The sequence below is a fragment of the Metopolophium dirhodum genome, chromosome 8, assembly GCF_019925205.1.
Source record: "Metopolophium dirhodum isolate CAU chromosome 8, ASM1992520v1, whole genome shotgun sequence".
NCBI lineage: Eukaryota > Metazoa > Arthropoda > Insecta > Hemiptera > Aphididae > Metopolophium > Metopolophium dirhodum.
In genome coordinates this window covers 7,031,632-7,048,136 of record NC_083567.1, presented here as the reverse complement: position 1 = coordinate 7,048,136, position 16,505 = coordinate 7,031,632, and the positions used below count along the sequence as shown (strand labels likewise).

General features: G+C 32.3%; 1 protein-coding gene across 5 annotated transcripts in view; it reads right to left on the bottom strand.

Annotated features, from left to right (window-relative positions):
* Positions 1-16,505, bottom strand: part of LOC132950287 (zinc finger protein rotund-like) — a 162,575-nt gene that overhangs the window by 55,735 nt on the left and 90,335 nt on the right. For all 5 annotated transcript variants that reach the window (XM_061021653.1, XM_061021652.1, XM_061021651.1 and 2 more), the window contains exons 3-5: positions 13,637-13,708; positions 12,786-12,828; positions 8,702-8,928 (exon numbers count right to left, since the gene is read on the bottom strand). In XM_061021653.1, coding sequence (XP_060877636.1) covers positions 8,702-8,928; positions 12,786-12,828; positions 13,637-13,708 — 342 coding nt within the window. The remainder of the gene's footprint in view (positions 1-8,701; positions 8,929-12,785; positions 12,829-13,636; positions 13,709-16,505) is intronic.

The window sequence follows — 16,505 nt, the reverse complement described above, 5'->3', positions numbered from 1 at the left end:
GAATCATTGAAAATAGTTATGCACATTGCATTTTGATCAATCTGAATCGTACACGAGACAAACGTGCAAGAATTTTGATAAAAATTCAGCGATTTGACCAGTTAAGATCGGTTTAAATATTAAAAACACATTCGTCGGCTCGTAAAATATCAAGGAGGAACGTCGTCCGTATTCATATACTCACAACGAGCGAATAAAAAAAAGGTTCATTTAAAAAGGCCGATGCAGCCACATACAAACAACCATTCTGGTATATTATAATACCTACACGTAAGTAGGTATATGTTATAATATACGTAACCCTAGGCCATTCCTGCAGTGTTTTCATTGCGAAATGACAATTATTACATTATTATTATTTATTATAACATAAGCCGTCGTCGTGGGGAGAGTCAATTCGGCGTGTTTACTTATCGGTGAAAGGACCAACCCTTTATCGGGGATCGACGTCCGATACGTATCGGCAAACTATCGTCGTCGTCGTCCCCATTTATTGTGTATTATAATATTATGTAAAAGAGGCGACAGACACACATACACAAACACGCGTATCGGTCACATTAAACACTGCATGTGTGTGTACATGTTATTCTTTAGGTATATATTTTTTTCGTTCCCTTTCGTTTTTTTTTCGCCTCATTCTTCTCGCGCGCACATATATATATCCTTTTCCGTTTGTATCGATTCCGGGTCGCATATATATATTATATTATTATGTATACACACGGCGGATCTCTCTACGGGTAATAAACTCGAGCGATCACGCGCACACGGGGGTTGGGGGGGGGGGGGGTTCCAATACGTAGGGGATGATGTTATTGGGTCTTGTCGGCGGCGTGTCACGAGTGTGCCGCCGCGTGTGTTGTTATTTTTTCTTTTCACTCTCGCGCGGGATGGGAAGAAAGGGTTCCGACGCCGCCGCCGCCGCCGCCGACACTACGAGAGGGTTTCTCGTGTTTCCGAATCGCAGTCAAAATAACATGCGTAAATATACAATAATATGCGTATGTGTATGTATATAAACTAGGAAAAGGGTTGATCGTAAATTTTAAAATGTTTATTTTTTTTTTTTTTTTTTGTTCCTTTTTGTTATACACACACGGCGTCGTTTCTATTACACCGAATTTGTCACGAATGGCCTCTACAAAACGACGTGTCCCTTTGTCGGCACATAATAATATGTACGTCTATACCTACACTCTTATCCCTATATTATACAATAATACCTATATGTACATATAACACACAATATGCTGCTGCCGCCGAGTCTCTTGCCTTTGTATATTATGTATTATGTACGCGTTGGGTGCACTGGCCTATCCCTTAAACAGTTTCGTTTTTTTTTTCACCTAGACGTGCAGATCGTTGGAATTCCGAAATCATAAACCCGGCCGGCACGAGTATTATTGAAATCATCGAAATCGACTGACGTCTGACGCCGTTCTTCGACGAAGCAGTTTAATGTAATGTTTTCTCCGGCAATGCTGCACCGCATAGTACTCATGATTTCTATACACATCGCAATATTATAATATGTTTGAAAATGTCGTAATATTGTAATATAGGTATTTGGATGTTAATAATATAATAATAATTATTGTTTTCTCACGATTCTGATAAAGTCGGGGTACGACCTGCAGGGTTAAGGGTTTATATTTTAAACATTATATATACTATTAATTGATGTACATTGTACATATAACCAAGATAAATGTTTATTTTTCAAATTTATTTTGTAGACAATTCGGTTAATAATGAATATAATAGTTGGCTATTCAGCGTACTCTCGCAGTATTTATGGTTTAATGAAATTACAATTAACGATTCTTATTGTCGGTGTAAGTATAAATGTACAATGAATTCTGTTATTTTAGTTTTTTAGACTGTGGTCTTGCAAAACGAATATAGATTCAAAATAGCCTTAGATAAACACTGACATTCGGTGATTGAGCTGACCCATCCATCGTCAAAGTATAAATAAAAGCTTACAAACACTCAAGTAAGCGTATTTACGAAAGTATAAAATAAGGTTTTATAAATACTGCGCATATAACGTGTCCTGATATTCAAAACATAATTATTATTATTATACCAGCTACTGTAAAAATATAATATGATATAATTCGACCATTTTTTTTTCATTATTATTTTTTGGCTCAATATGAAATTTAAAATCGTCACGAATCTCTACGGTATCGAATATTTATACTATGTGTCCAAATACTAGTTACAAATGTTTAATTATTTATTTTCTCGAGTGTTGATAAATTATTATTATTCGTCCTCCGTTTTATCATATTATTATGTTAGCCTACAGTGATTTCTTTTATAACCAAAGGCACGCGCTTGACTGTTGATATAGCTTTTATAGTATTGATTACAGGCTAACATTTTGGCATTATCAAACACGCGGATTACAATTATAATCAATTGTAATATGATTATTTTAACTTCATGAATCTAATAATAATAATAATAATATCAGTTAATAGTTATTATTAATTAATGTGTATGAATAAATTCACTGAACATTTATCATAAAAATTCACACGAACGTATATACGACTTACACGTGTCACACAAGTATGAGTTTTGTGTAACACTTGCATAAAAAGTGTGTAGTATGTACAATGTGTTACACGATGTGCGACACTGCAAAAAGACAGACATAATGTGCTGACTGCTGAAGCGAAAAAAAAAATCAATGATTATAAGTTATAACTACCTGTCTGCATTAATTTGCAAGTTATTAAACAGATAAACAATAAGTTTATTTAAGCTTTCCTTTTATCTAATAGCAGTCAGTGCTATCGTTTATTTGTTTCTACCTATAGAATATATTTAAAAACTTTATCTCGGTGTACCAGTAGTTGTATAACGATATACAAATCGAAAAGTTGTTGAAAGTCATATTATGCTGTAAACTTTACAGTGTAAAGAATGCACTGAATGTATGTAAAGTTCATACGTCAGCATCAAAGTTACAAGAGTGAAATTTCGCAAAGATATAATATGCAGCTAGTCGTTAATAAAATATATTCCGAGAAACGAATACTCGATTAGTAAAAATGTATTTATAATTTAAACCACCGGTTGGCGATAAACAATAATTGACAATTATTATGTATAGTAACATTATTTTTAAATTACATACCGTTTAAGTATAATATTAGCGAACGCTTTATCACGAACTTATAATATTATTTACATTACGTCGTGTAGTTTTCAATTTAATAACAGATCATAAATACTAAAGAAAAAAAAAACAGTTTCCGTCGTAGAATATTAAATGAAATTATCAAAAATGCATTAAATGCAAATCGCATAGTGATTTTAAGGATAAGGAAATACGAATTTTTATTTCTAATGATATTCACAATGGCTGTATAGTTGTGTACGAGTGTCGAGTGTATGCAGATATCATAACTACCAGACTACCTATGTGTATTGTTTTTTTTTCCTCGTATCCATATAGTCGGCGTCGGGTGAATAATAAAAAAATAAAATAAACGAACGTTTTCGATACTAGCTGCTAGGTGTACAACACGCCGCCGTGCCTTCGGGGTTTAAAAAAAAAAAAAAATCAATAGAATCGTTTTCATTTCGTCCGTCGTCCTGTTTTTGCCATATGTGTAACTATGTGTTAACCGATTTTTTTTCTCTTCGTTTTGCTCTTATTAGCGCTATCGACGCGAACCACAGTACAAGCCACTCGCGTCAGTGTCAAAGTCTACTCTAAACTGTCGTTAAACGCCGATGTAGTTATTGAAGTGGCTGTGCTTACCTAAACACATTATACACATGAAAGCAAATCATAGAGCGAAAATGTACGTAAACTTGGTTTTGTTCACAAGACCGCATCAACCACCGAGATGACTATGATAATCGATCATCCACCTCAGGCTCAGCTAACTCATTAACGATCATAATACTGACTATCTATGATTAAAAATCTTTTCAACTATAGTTTTTATAAATTACTGTAGTACCTAGTTTAATATAGCAGGAACACGTAAAAAGATCATTTTATAATGATAGTACCTATTGTTTAAACGATATAAGTTGTGACAGTAACACCATAGTAAGTTTATATACGAATTGTGTATTTTTAAGTCGTACAGCCATAATAAAGCGAATGGTCCATTATTACGTATGATATACACACAATAAACATGTATATAAAATAGCATAAATTATAATATACTGAACATATTATTATAATATAATATAGTGTATGGAATCGTTCTAGGAGACAAGTCTGATTCAGATAATGTTGTTTTTTTTAATTAAAAAAAAATACCTATTATTCAATTTATCTAAATAAGATAATATACCATGTACCTACGCCTACTCCGAACAAAAAACGAACTTATTTCTGATCCACGGCTGGTGAACATACGTATAATACGACGTGTCCCACTTAATAAGGATCATCGTCATGTACATTATTGTTCACGTCAAATTTAAAGAAAATAATAATAAAAAATAACAATATGTGTTATAACATCGTTGTTGTTATTACAGCGACGAGTGCATTTTACAAGACCAATGCTCTGGTCGATCGTCGGTGGTTTATTAGGACGATCGTCGCTCAACTTGGCCCACCTGCATTCCAGGTACACACACTGCAGACAACTCCATCGTCCGCCGCAGACCACCTGCAACTACACCCTTCCACCCCACTCTTACGAGTCACCCACTGCAGCAATAGCTATAATACATAGGTATACCCTATACGAATATAAATAATATATGTGATTATATCTCTACGCGTACTACCCAGCCGGGTCGCAAATTACACGAATATCCGTTACTATCACGGCAAGGAGAGGTTGTTGTTGGTCTAGACTGGTGCAGGACCCTCGTCTTGTGCGCTTATATGCCTACATGTATAACCTAACCTGTATACCGGGTATATGAACTAGCGTATACCTATATTCCGGACGTTGCAATATCATAAGGCTGAACACGACGTCATAGAGACGGGTTATTGGCGAGCTAATCATGGGCTTTTATGGAAAAAAGTAAATTCAAAAAGGCGTTCATATAATATTACTTACAGGAAATTCCGTGTAATTTATTTGAAAAGTCTAAAATGTATTTTTTTTTGAATAGGTAGTAAAAATATTTTATATTTTATAAAATGCTTTAACGTTTTGCATTATGTAATACTATCAAACTAATTATTAATAGTATAGCTTGATGAAAAACGTATAAAAAAAAAATGTTCTGGTAAGTTTTATGTGTAGAACGCAAGCTATATAATGTATCAGCTATGTATGATATGAAGTATTTAAAAAGCTTTTAAACGCACTGAAGCCCACAGTTTAAAATAACGTACTCGAACCGTATAATATTAAAACAGGGTTGTTATAACGATTTTTTAAAAACTAAAATTCCGGGAAAGAAAATACTATATATAAATGTTTAATGGGAATGGAATAATTGAAGTAATTTTTTGTATTTTTTTTTTGCACGCTCTCTTTTTTTGAATCCCGTGCTAGCTACCACCAACGCACGGTGTAAAATATAAACACGAAATGTGCCGGGAAAAAAACTTGGGGTCGGATATTCCTCCCCATTCCCGGTTTGTCCTGAAAGAAAAACTCGTGGGACAGAACGAACGAAAAAAAAATCAATCAAAGTGTTATTTCTCCCCTTGCGTCGCGGTTTCGTCTCATTTAATACGAGATCATTGCGTGGCCGTAAAAAAAAGTATATAAAATAAAAAATAAAGTATAGTAAATGACAACATAAGCTTAGACCGTCAAATGAGCCTGAACGCATATTAGTGGGTAGTATATATTATTATTATATAATTTATATTATAGCCAAGCTGTAACACAGTCAGGTTGATCACGCTAATCCAAACGATAACAACAGGTCGCGGGAGACGCCCTATAGTGCGGAAAAATTTGGGTTTTTTTTTTAAGCCAATTGTACCAAGTCATACCAGCTATGACGTTGGTGCTCAGTTTACGATAGTAATATTCGAACATTTTCAGACGGGAAAAATGTCAATAACGTACTCTAACGGCACGCGGTTCTCATTTCTTCTCTCGGTTACATTGATATTTATACACCGAGCACGTCATTATAATATACCTATCTAAGTAGATAGGTACCTATCTATTTTATTTTCTGTGCACAAAATATATTGTAATTAATTCGGTTATGTTATTATTGGTTTTTTCCCCCAAATATTACAGTGATAATATATTTAGGTATATTATAATGTATTCACTAATATTTTGAAAATCAAGAAGTAAACAAATAATCATACATATTTTGATACAATCTAAACAAGTTGCTATTAGGTAATTCAATACCTTTAAATATTTCAAAATTGAACAATTGAACTGCGAAATTCGTGACATTTTCAGACGGAAAAAATATCAATAACGTATACTCTAACGCGGTTCTCACTTCTTCTCAGTTACATTGATATTTATACATCGAGCACATTATTACCTATCCTATTTTCTGTACTCAAATATTGTAATTATAGTTCGTTTCTGCACGTTATTGACGATTTGTTTTTTTCCAAAGATCGCAGTGTGAACATGATAATATATTTAGGTTTGGGTATACGCAGTATACACTAATTTTAAAGATCGGGAAGTAAATAAATAATCATAAATATTTTGTTACAATCTAAATAATTCACTATTAGGTAATATATATAAATATTTCAAATTTGAGCGATTGAACCGCGAAATTGGATAGTATACCTAGTAAAGGGTTTCAAATCAGTTCACAGGGGATGAATTTACCATTTATTAAAAAATTAAAAAGGGTTAGGTTACTGATTACGATGTGTGTCGGTTGCATCTATATTTGATATAAGGTTTTCAATGCGAGTATAATCCGTTATTCTTAATATCGTAAAAGAAATATTTATTAAAATGTAAATAAAACATTTTAGAAATATCAAACACGATTTACAAAAAGTTATTATATTATAATAAAGTTATAACTTATAACTAACGTAAGTAGGTTTACAATGGTTGTACTATTTTAAAATTGTTTAAAATAAATTTTGTATTTAGATTTTATATTAATTTGTTATTATTCAATACTGGAGTATTGAATGATTTACATATACTTTTTTAATAACTGGTAACTAGAGCACAAAATATAGGACACACTCGAAAATAACTGCCTCCGGCCTGATCCTCAAATTGCCTTCTGCGATTTTTTGTTTTAAAAAGTGACTCGAATATCAAAACTATCATTCACTCAAAATGCTTTCCACATTTGGTTGTCCTCAGATGAATATAATAAACTGGTAGGTTAGAATACTAATTTACTTCAAGCAATAATTTCATATGCGTAGAAAGATTGTTACCTAAATGTATTTTAATTAATTAAAACGTTAGACATATTTGGTATGTTATTTTGAAAACCAAACTTAAACTCGTTCCAAATCAAAATTGGTTTCCCTCTTTTAATAATAATGTTTATTTTATATTTTTACAGCAAACAGACTTATTAATAATGTATGCACAAACATAACTGATTATGTTGTGCTAAACTAATCTTCAACAATAATCAGTGATTGACGATATTATATAATATGAAAATAAAAATGTGCCTATTACGAAAAATACGAAAATCAATAAAATATAGGCGATAAAGTATATTATCGAACATAATAACTGATAGTACTATAAAATAAATATATCGATATATTGATTTTTATTACTGGTATATGATATGGGGGCAATTATTTGAGTAAAAAAAGGTCACCTACCTACACATAGATTTGGGAGACAGTTTGTGTGCACTGAAAATATATTATTATTATTCCAAACGTAGGACGCATAACTATTTATTATGTCCTTATATAGTAAAAGTCAATTATAATTATGAAATAAATTTAATGTTCTGATTAAATTTTTATCGTATATTTCGGTTAGAAGTTTTCAAACTAATTAGCAACACTTTATTCTATATGAGTATACGACAGTGACCAATATTTTATGTTTTCATATCTTACTAATCAGTTTCTACAAAAATATATGTATAAATACGAGTAAGGTCAACAGCCAACAGGACAAAAAATAATAATTAGTTACTATTATATGATCGAAACAGGTTATATTTATTTTAACTGCATTCATAAAAACGCATAAATGCGACTTCAAATTAAATTAAACATTTAAACTTGGAATTAAATTACTGGTATGTGTAACTAATTATTATCTAGTTAATCATAGCAATATTCTTAACTATTGGTATGTATTTACATTTTAAGTCAATTAACATATTTTATAAAATACCAGGTACATATTAATTATAATATACGCATAATTCAATATCTACTGGTGAATAAATGAACAATACTGAAAATTAAAAAAAAACTACTGAATACGGGTACTTACACAATATTATGTATTAACGCGGGCTCTTAACTGAACAGTTTTTCAGACCAAGGTTCAATAGTAATATTCAAATTTAACCGATTTGGATGATACAAATCATTGATTAATAACTGCATAATTTTGGTATAATTTCACAACACTAAGGTATTTGTAAATTCTAAAATGTCGATGAAATTATTAAAACCATAATTTTCGATTGTTTGGCCAAAATTTTATGTACGATACTCTAGGCCAATACAATCCTTATAAGTTATAATATATTCGTTCCCAAGCGTTATATACTATAAATATGGCTAATATACACAAAAATTACTTACCGATGGGCACATTTTGCAAGTATATTTTCGGCCGCCACCATTTTGATGAGTGACCACGTGATGTGCGTCCGTGATTTTAGCAGCATTTATCGGATGTGGTACGATCAACATGGGCGTCGCCGAGTTACCAGTGGGTGAAATGCTGCTAGCCGTACTTGCCGTACTATGCGACCTCGGCGTACCACCACCGTGCTGCTGGTACATACCAGAGCCATCTTCCATACCACCTGTAAATCGCATTTGGATAACCATCGTGAATTTCAAAGGTATTTTTTCACCCAAACTATTTTAACATTATGATATGTATGATATGATATGCATATAATAATAATCAAGTCATACTTGAGCTATTGCCAAATCATTGACCAAGCGTTTTGAGCCACATGATGGCATAACTTTTAAAGCGTTCTCAGTTAAAAGAACAAAAGTTTTACGCAATTTCTGACATTCTTTTAAATATCCAATGTAAATTGACAAAGTTGAGTTATCGGTTAGGTTACGACGTTAAGTTATTGATTTATTATTTTATATCTATAAATATGATAGTTATAAGTGCACCTCTCTAAATTGTATACTCATTCAAGTAGGTATAGGTACTATAACATATATTTTTATATTCTTTAAAATAATATTTTTTTTTTTTAGCAAAATCCCGAGATCGCACCTTTGGTAATATCGCTCCCCTGGTGAGAGCCGTCTTGACAGTACCTATGGCTCTACAGCCTGGCTTTTCCCGGAAAAAAATTTAAAAATATAAAATACGGCGCTATATGGATGTATTTTATCGGTTTTAAGTTCACGGACAAATCAGCTTTGGTGTACTTCACTTGACTTTATTCGATTGAGGATGAGCAATCTGCGTGGTATATTTTTTAACAACGTTCAAACTATACTTTTTAAACTTTTCTGATTAAAAACAATTGTTGATATTTTCATCAAAATCGGTCGAGAAATTGTCGAGTTTACATGCTACAAACATGGGTACATTAGTTTATAGATTATATTGAAGTCACTTTTATTTCTCTAACCAATGGTAACTTTATATTGACTAAAAACAAAATATTCGATTATATAGTGAGCCTCTCTATGGCATCGAAACCGAGAACACTTTCAGAGGTCTCAATGAACATGTGTGCAAAATTCGGTGCAAATTATTGGTTCAGTAGTTTCCAAGTCTATAAGTGCCATAGAATTAATTAATATGTGTATACATATTATAATATATAGATGGATAAAATAATATTTAAAATTAGCCGGGCTTACATGGTAAGATTATCAAAATTAAAAATTATTTATTTAGGTACTCTATAGATGTATCATGAGGATCAAACGGGTTATAAACGCACTAATCAAATTGTTTTTTTTTATAAAAATAAATGATTAATTCAATGCGAAAACCGGTTTTCGATCAAATTTTACGATTTATTTATTTTGAGTTAGTGAAACACCGAAAGGAAATCTTACGTTGTTTGTTACTCTATAGTATTGTCGGTATTTAAAAACTCCAAATAGTTGAATACATTTGTATACAAATCTAGATGATACCTACTCAAGTATTTTGAACAATAGAAATATATTATGGTATATATTAGGTATGGAATAATAAATATTACATATTATATCAGTTGCATGAGCTTGTTCAATTTATTGAATAATTTATAGTAAACGAATTGTTTGGTGAAAAAAAAACCAACATAAGTTATGTAAAGAATTTTTATTTTTGCAACCAAAATTAACATTTTTCTGTATATTTTCGATAAATTATATCAGACTTTGTATGTAGGTATCAATGTATCATCCCTATGGGTCAACATGCTTGGAGAATTTGAAGTTTCAAAGGGTTTTGGCGGTGTCATTATTCTTTGAATACAACTATAATAATGCGTTGGTATCGATTTAAAACCCGTTCTGAATTTGTTGTGACCATAAAACAATATTAAATTTGGTATATTATAATGTTTTTGTTACACAATAGCTCATAATATGGTATTCTTAAAGCAAAATCCACCTGATTAATGCAGAAAATTAAACAGATGTATTACATTTTTAAGCGCTGTATCTTTAAACAACATCGTAATTTTTTGGTTGATGATAATTTAAAAGTATTTCGTAATCGCTACTATTTTGAAGTTATTGAATTGTAGTTATATACTTAATATGCATGTGTTTAATTAAAACCAGCAAAATAAAAATATACCTAATAATATTGGTATATATGAAATAAACGATCAAATTAAGTGTTTTTAAACTGGTTTCGGTAAACTAAATAGATATTAGCGTACAAAGGTCTCGTGAAACACGTTTTGTCCCCATGTAAATCCGATCGAGTTTTGTTATAATATAGTATGAATATATAGGTTAGGTGTATATATATATAGGTGTACACTGTATATAAGTATATATACATTCGCGTATATTGAGCGTTTGTAAACATAATATTTACCATCAGATGTAGGGGTACATAAACGTTCACACCTCTATATTAATTGTCCTTTCGTGAAAAAATAAACAGATACATCCATATGCGTATCTAAATACATACTGTGTGTCAAGATTTCCATATTATTTATATTTCGGCATCTTCACCCAAACTCCCCAGTCTCTAAAATCAGCTAATCTAATAGTTTAATTTAATTTATTTAATTTTTAAATTTTTTTTATCTTATCTTATGTAAATCTTAACATCATTTGTGTTTTTTGCAAAACGTTTGTTTACAATTTGTATAATTAATCCTAAGTTATTATAAATAATAAATAATAAAATTTACATTTTCCTATTTTAAGCACTTGAATTAGTTATATTAAAATTTAAAAATAATAACCATTAGATATTAAAAATATACTAATTATTCTTCCGACCTTCGGCTGATTTTCGTTTGTAATTAGGTTATATAATATCATGTCTTATGAAGTAATGAGTAATGATCGAAATCAGTGCCATTCGAACGTATTTACCTTTTCTGTTCCAGGTGCGATTCGACAAAAATAAGTGCAACTCAACCTTACCCGTAAAGACGACGACACTCACGGGTAACGCACTCTTTTTCAGGTGCAATTTATTATGACAATAATACACGTATTATTGTCCTAATTAATGTGGAAAACGACACTGCAGTCTCTCTTCGAGTTCTTGTTTTTCCATCCCTGGTCTCGGGCGGATGAACGCGTTCGCTCATATGGAGCATAATATATATGTGCACACGTCGTGAATATCGGTAGAGTATATTTTAATATGTATTATAACTGTAACGAAGACAGCAGTCGGCCCGAAGACTTGACTGACAACGTTCCGGGTACCTACTCATCGGAGGAGCGGGTGAACGGTCACCGCAGGGGAGGGTGTAATGAGCCGTGTAGCTATGTCAGACGACTCGTAAAGGTATTCAAGGTGATCATCGGTACGGTATATAATATGTAAGTGTGCACGTTTGTATGTATTTATGTATATGTGTATTGTGTATATAGTATATACGTATACAAGTACATATACTATAGACAGCCTCGCCTTGTCAACTCGGACACGTACTCCACGACCATCGTTATGACTGTCAACTACGATTACGACCCTGCGTGTCGTATCCATGGCAACAAATATCGATATCTTTGGAGAGGGGAAAAAAAACGTTAATTATTATGCGTATTGGAATTGCTGCATATTCTATGCCCACGAGCCATCTGCAGGACTTACGATAGAATAAACAAATCATTCCGTTCGATAATGGTTCTGGTTGACGGTCAGTTTGCCATATTTGCTAAATAAGGGTATACCCATGTCACTGCGGGGGAGATTTTGATAAAAGCATTACATTACGCGAATGCTATACAATAACATTGTACATTTACTAACGAGCAATACTACAGCTCTACTACTTATCATACCTGGTCTGCGTAAATACATATATTATAGTATATAAATATATATTATATATATTATTATAATACATTGTACAAATATATCCTGTCTAAGTGCCGATTCGTGGAATTATTGACTATATATTAAACATAAAATCTGCGATTTCAACTATTTTCCAATGAATACTGAATAATATTTAAACTTGGCAAGGGTACGTCTATGTATACGTACCTTTTGAAAGCTGTTGAATGTGATCGTTGTTGTTCATTTTCGCCTGAAACATAATAAAAAAACATATTAGTTTGTATTTTGTACAAACGCATATTATATTCAATGGTTGCTTTTTCAATTTCGTCATTTTGGTATACATGCATAAAGCACTTGTGAGTTGTGGACGTACGTGGTTTTGGAAACCACGTAATTAATAGGTACAAATTTAAATCTATGAAAGACGATAAACATAACTGCAGATAAAAACAATGCGTAGATGCTTTATAATTATACCTATATAGTATATAAGTTATAATTAAGTTAATATTGGTCCTAAAAACGTACACCTTTTCGGTGTTATTTGATCGAACTATATAGTCGTGTAACGTAAGTATATTAAGTACAGGATATAATGTCCAAATAATCGTCGTTACTGCCTCTGTGTATATACAATATTTTGATACTCTACTACGGTGCCCAAAAGGAATCGAGCCAGCAAGATATAGGGCTTGTAGAATAGAAACCAGTTTAATCCGGACGCCTAAAACTGGATATACCTATAATATATGTATAATGTATATCGATATTATACATATATTAATATACGAACCATACAGTGTTTTTAATGGCCATCCAAAGTAAATACCTACGTGTAGAAATCATAATGACGTGTGGTAGTAGTAGTAATAGTAGTATAGTAGTATTTAGTAGTAGTAATAGTTGGAGTGGTAGGTAGTAATGGTAATAGTGGTAGTAGTATAAAAATACAGTAATATTAGTAGTATATTAAGTTTATGATATGCGTATATTGGCAAACGCGTTTGCGTATTTTTTTAAAATAAATTTTTGTTATTTTTTTTTTAGAATTTTACCTCATAGCCTTGTTTCATGGCTGTCTGTCTAGTCCAACTATAATCCACTTCTTTGCCATGTCCACCGCATTGCTGTAAACACACAAACAAAACCGACCAATCAGAATAAGACAAAACAATCAGTGTAAATCCGGACCTGCCGGAGTGCACTGCAACTCATATGAGTCGAGAATGCATAATAATTAACACAAATATAAACGAGTAGTATATTATGATTATTATAATAAATTTATATTATATTATTGATATATTATTATAATCAATAAACATTTATACTAAATATCAATGTGCCATCGATGTGTTAATATAATCGGTGAATCACGTATACGATTGCATTTTAAGTTTTAACACCCGCTGCGATATAGGTTATTAGGTAAGTATTTAAATATTATACTACGATCGTCCGCAATTACGAATATTTATTGTACAACGAATTTATTGATGAATTAGTTTTTATTTTTCCTTTTTAATAGTGATAAATGTTTAATGTAAATTCGACGGATGCGACTACGACGAGGGGAACTCCTATATACCTATACAATATACATGCGTTGGACCCTTTCTGTATAATTAAGTCCAACGAGTAACGGACCATACACATACCTATATACACTGGATATCATAATACTAATTAATATGTATACGTTTTAAAACTCGATAAAAATAATTCGAAGAATACGTTAAAAACGTATTGTTTTTAGATCTGCTTCGTCAGCTGTTTATGATAATATGGTCTTATCGCATTTTTACTGCGTAAAGAAACAGTTTGCTTCAAAGTCACCTAATTATAAAACAACTGTTTACTCGCGGCTCCGCTACCTATATAAGAACATATTATTATTATGGATGTCCTATATACAACAATGACATTGTTTTTTTTTTTAGCTTTATGCGTTTTCACGATGACATAATATAGGTATACAGAAGTCGTTTTATTGATATATAATTGGTGCATAATACGTATATAAGTCCATAATATAGCCTGTTTATTATTGCAGGTCGATATTTATACGTTTTTCGTTTACATCTGTACCTACCGTATCTCGGAAAAAATTGGGGTATCATTGAATAATTTTTTAAACGGCTTATAAAATATATACAATACGATAATAATAATAATAATGCGTCCGATTAACTTTAAAAAAAAAAAAACCACCGTTATTATTTGTTTCACAATCTTCAATGCATCTGGATGTAAACATGTTTTATTATGTTTTCCTTTTCGGCGTTTTTATTGTTTGGCAAAACTTTACAGACGCTGCGATGTTCCACCCCTCCGATCCCGCCCTGCAGGCCACCGACACGGCGGCGGACGACTGTCTCGGGTGCCCGAATTCTCTGTCGATTTATTATCCGGTCCTCGTCCGAAACCACTATTATAATATTATACACCGAGTAGGTATATAATGTACAACTCGACATAACGGTCATCTACCCAGACGGTTTGAGAAACAATCGAATATATATTCGAACAAACCGCCTCGCGAACCTTTGCCGCAGCGGTGAAACGTCGAGGATAATCAATGACATCTATAGGCACACGCGGCGGGTATCGTAATTTTTGCTCGTACTGTAGTCATTGCGTTTTTCGGTGATTTTAAAACTAAATAAAGCTCATTATTGTGCGTGACCGCCGGCCGCCGGCTATATTATTGCGGTGCAGATTAACTGCAGTCATATACAACCTATAATATGTGTAACCGAATCGGCGAATTTAGTTATGGGTATAATTATTATTGTATTTTTTCGGTGTTCGTCTCGCGTTTGCGCTAACAAATCGTAATTTCAGACAAAATCGTGTACATATATTACGTCGTCGAAGAACACAAAACGCTATCGATATAATTGCATTGCCTGTATGCACGTGTACATTTATGGCCAACTACGCGTGCTCTGCAATTACCACCGCAAAGAGTGCGTATAGACGCTTTAGTACGATATTTTGTGCATTGTACACGTCAAATAAAACTGATCTTGTCGCAACACCGGTCCGTGAAACTTACGTATAGAGTCCACCAAGTATTAGGTATGTGGATACCCTTTTTAACATTGTTATGTACGCATATTATTTTAAATTGTTTAAATTGTTCATCTCGCTGCAGGTGTACCTTATATTATATAGAACCCACCTATGGTCGTAGGTACCTGTCTACCTACCCCGTTAGATGAATGTACAGATATGATATCGTCACAAATTATCGAAAAAGAGACTCCGAGTTCGGGTTGTTTTTTTTTTTTGTAGGTGTAAGTGTATACAATATATGAACTCGGTATGTACATCAACTGTGCCTGTCGTATGATTACACTCAACGCCCGTAGACTGTAATTTTATGGGTCCATGTGAATAATATTTTATGTTCTTCTGCTCGGCGACGAAGGTATATTTTTTCAATTGGTCGACGTTAGACGGAAAACGACCGATCGCGTGACTATAAAACCCTGCAGAGTATACCTAATATATACAAACGACGTGTTGACGTAAAAGCTTACAGGTGATAACTCCATAAGTTTCTAGCGACGATTTAATTGCGTAATATTATTCACGTCAGTCGCATATATTTATACTCACACATTTTATGACGGTTTCCACGCGAGTAATCCAATTTATTTGTCTATTTAACTCGAAAACACAAACATAATATACATCGCCGTATAAGTACAGGTCCCGTAATATAGTAAATGACAATAACATTTTAGTTTAATTATACGATTGATTCCGAAATAAAAATATCTAGTGGTGTTGTTATATATTATACCAATAGCCTAAAGATGCCCCTCAGAGGAAGCTTTTTCGAAATCAATTATTGTGTATCCTACTACACTATTCTTTATAATGAGTTTCCCGTATTAAAAACTTTGATAAAAAAAA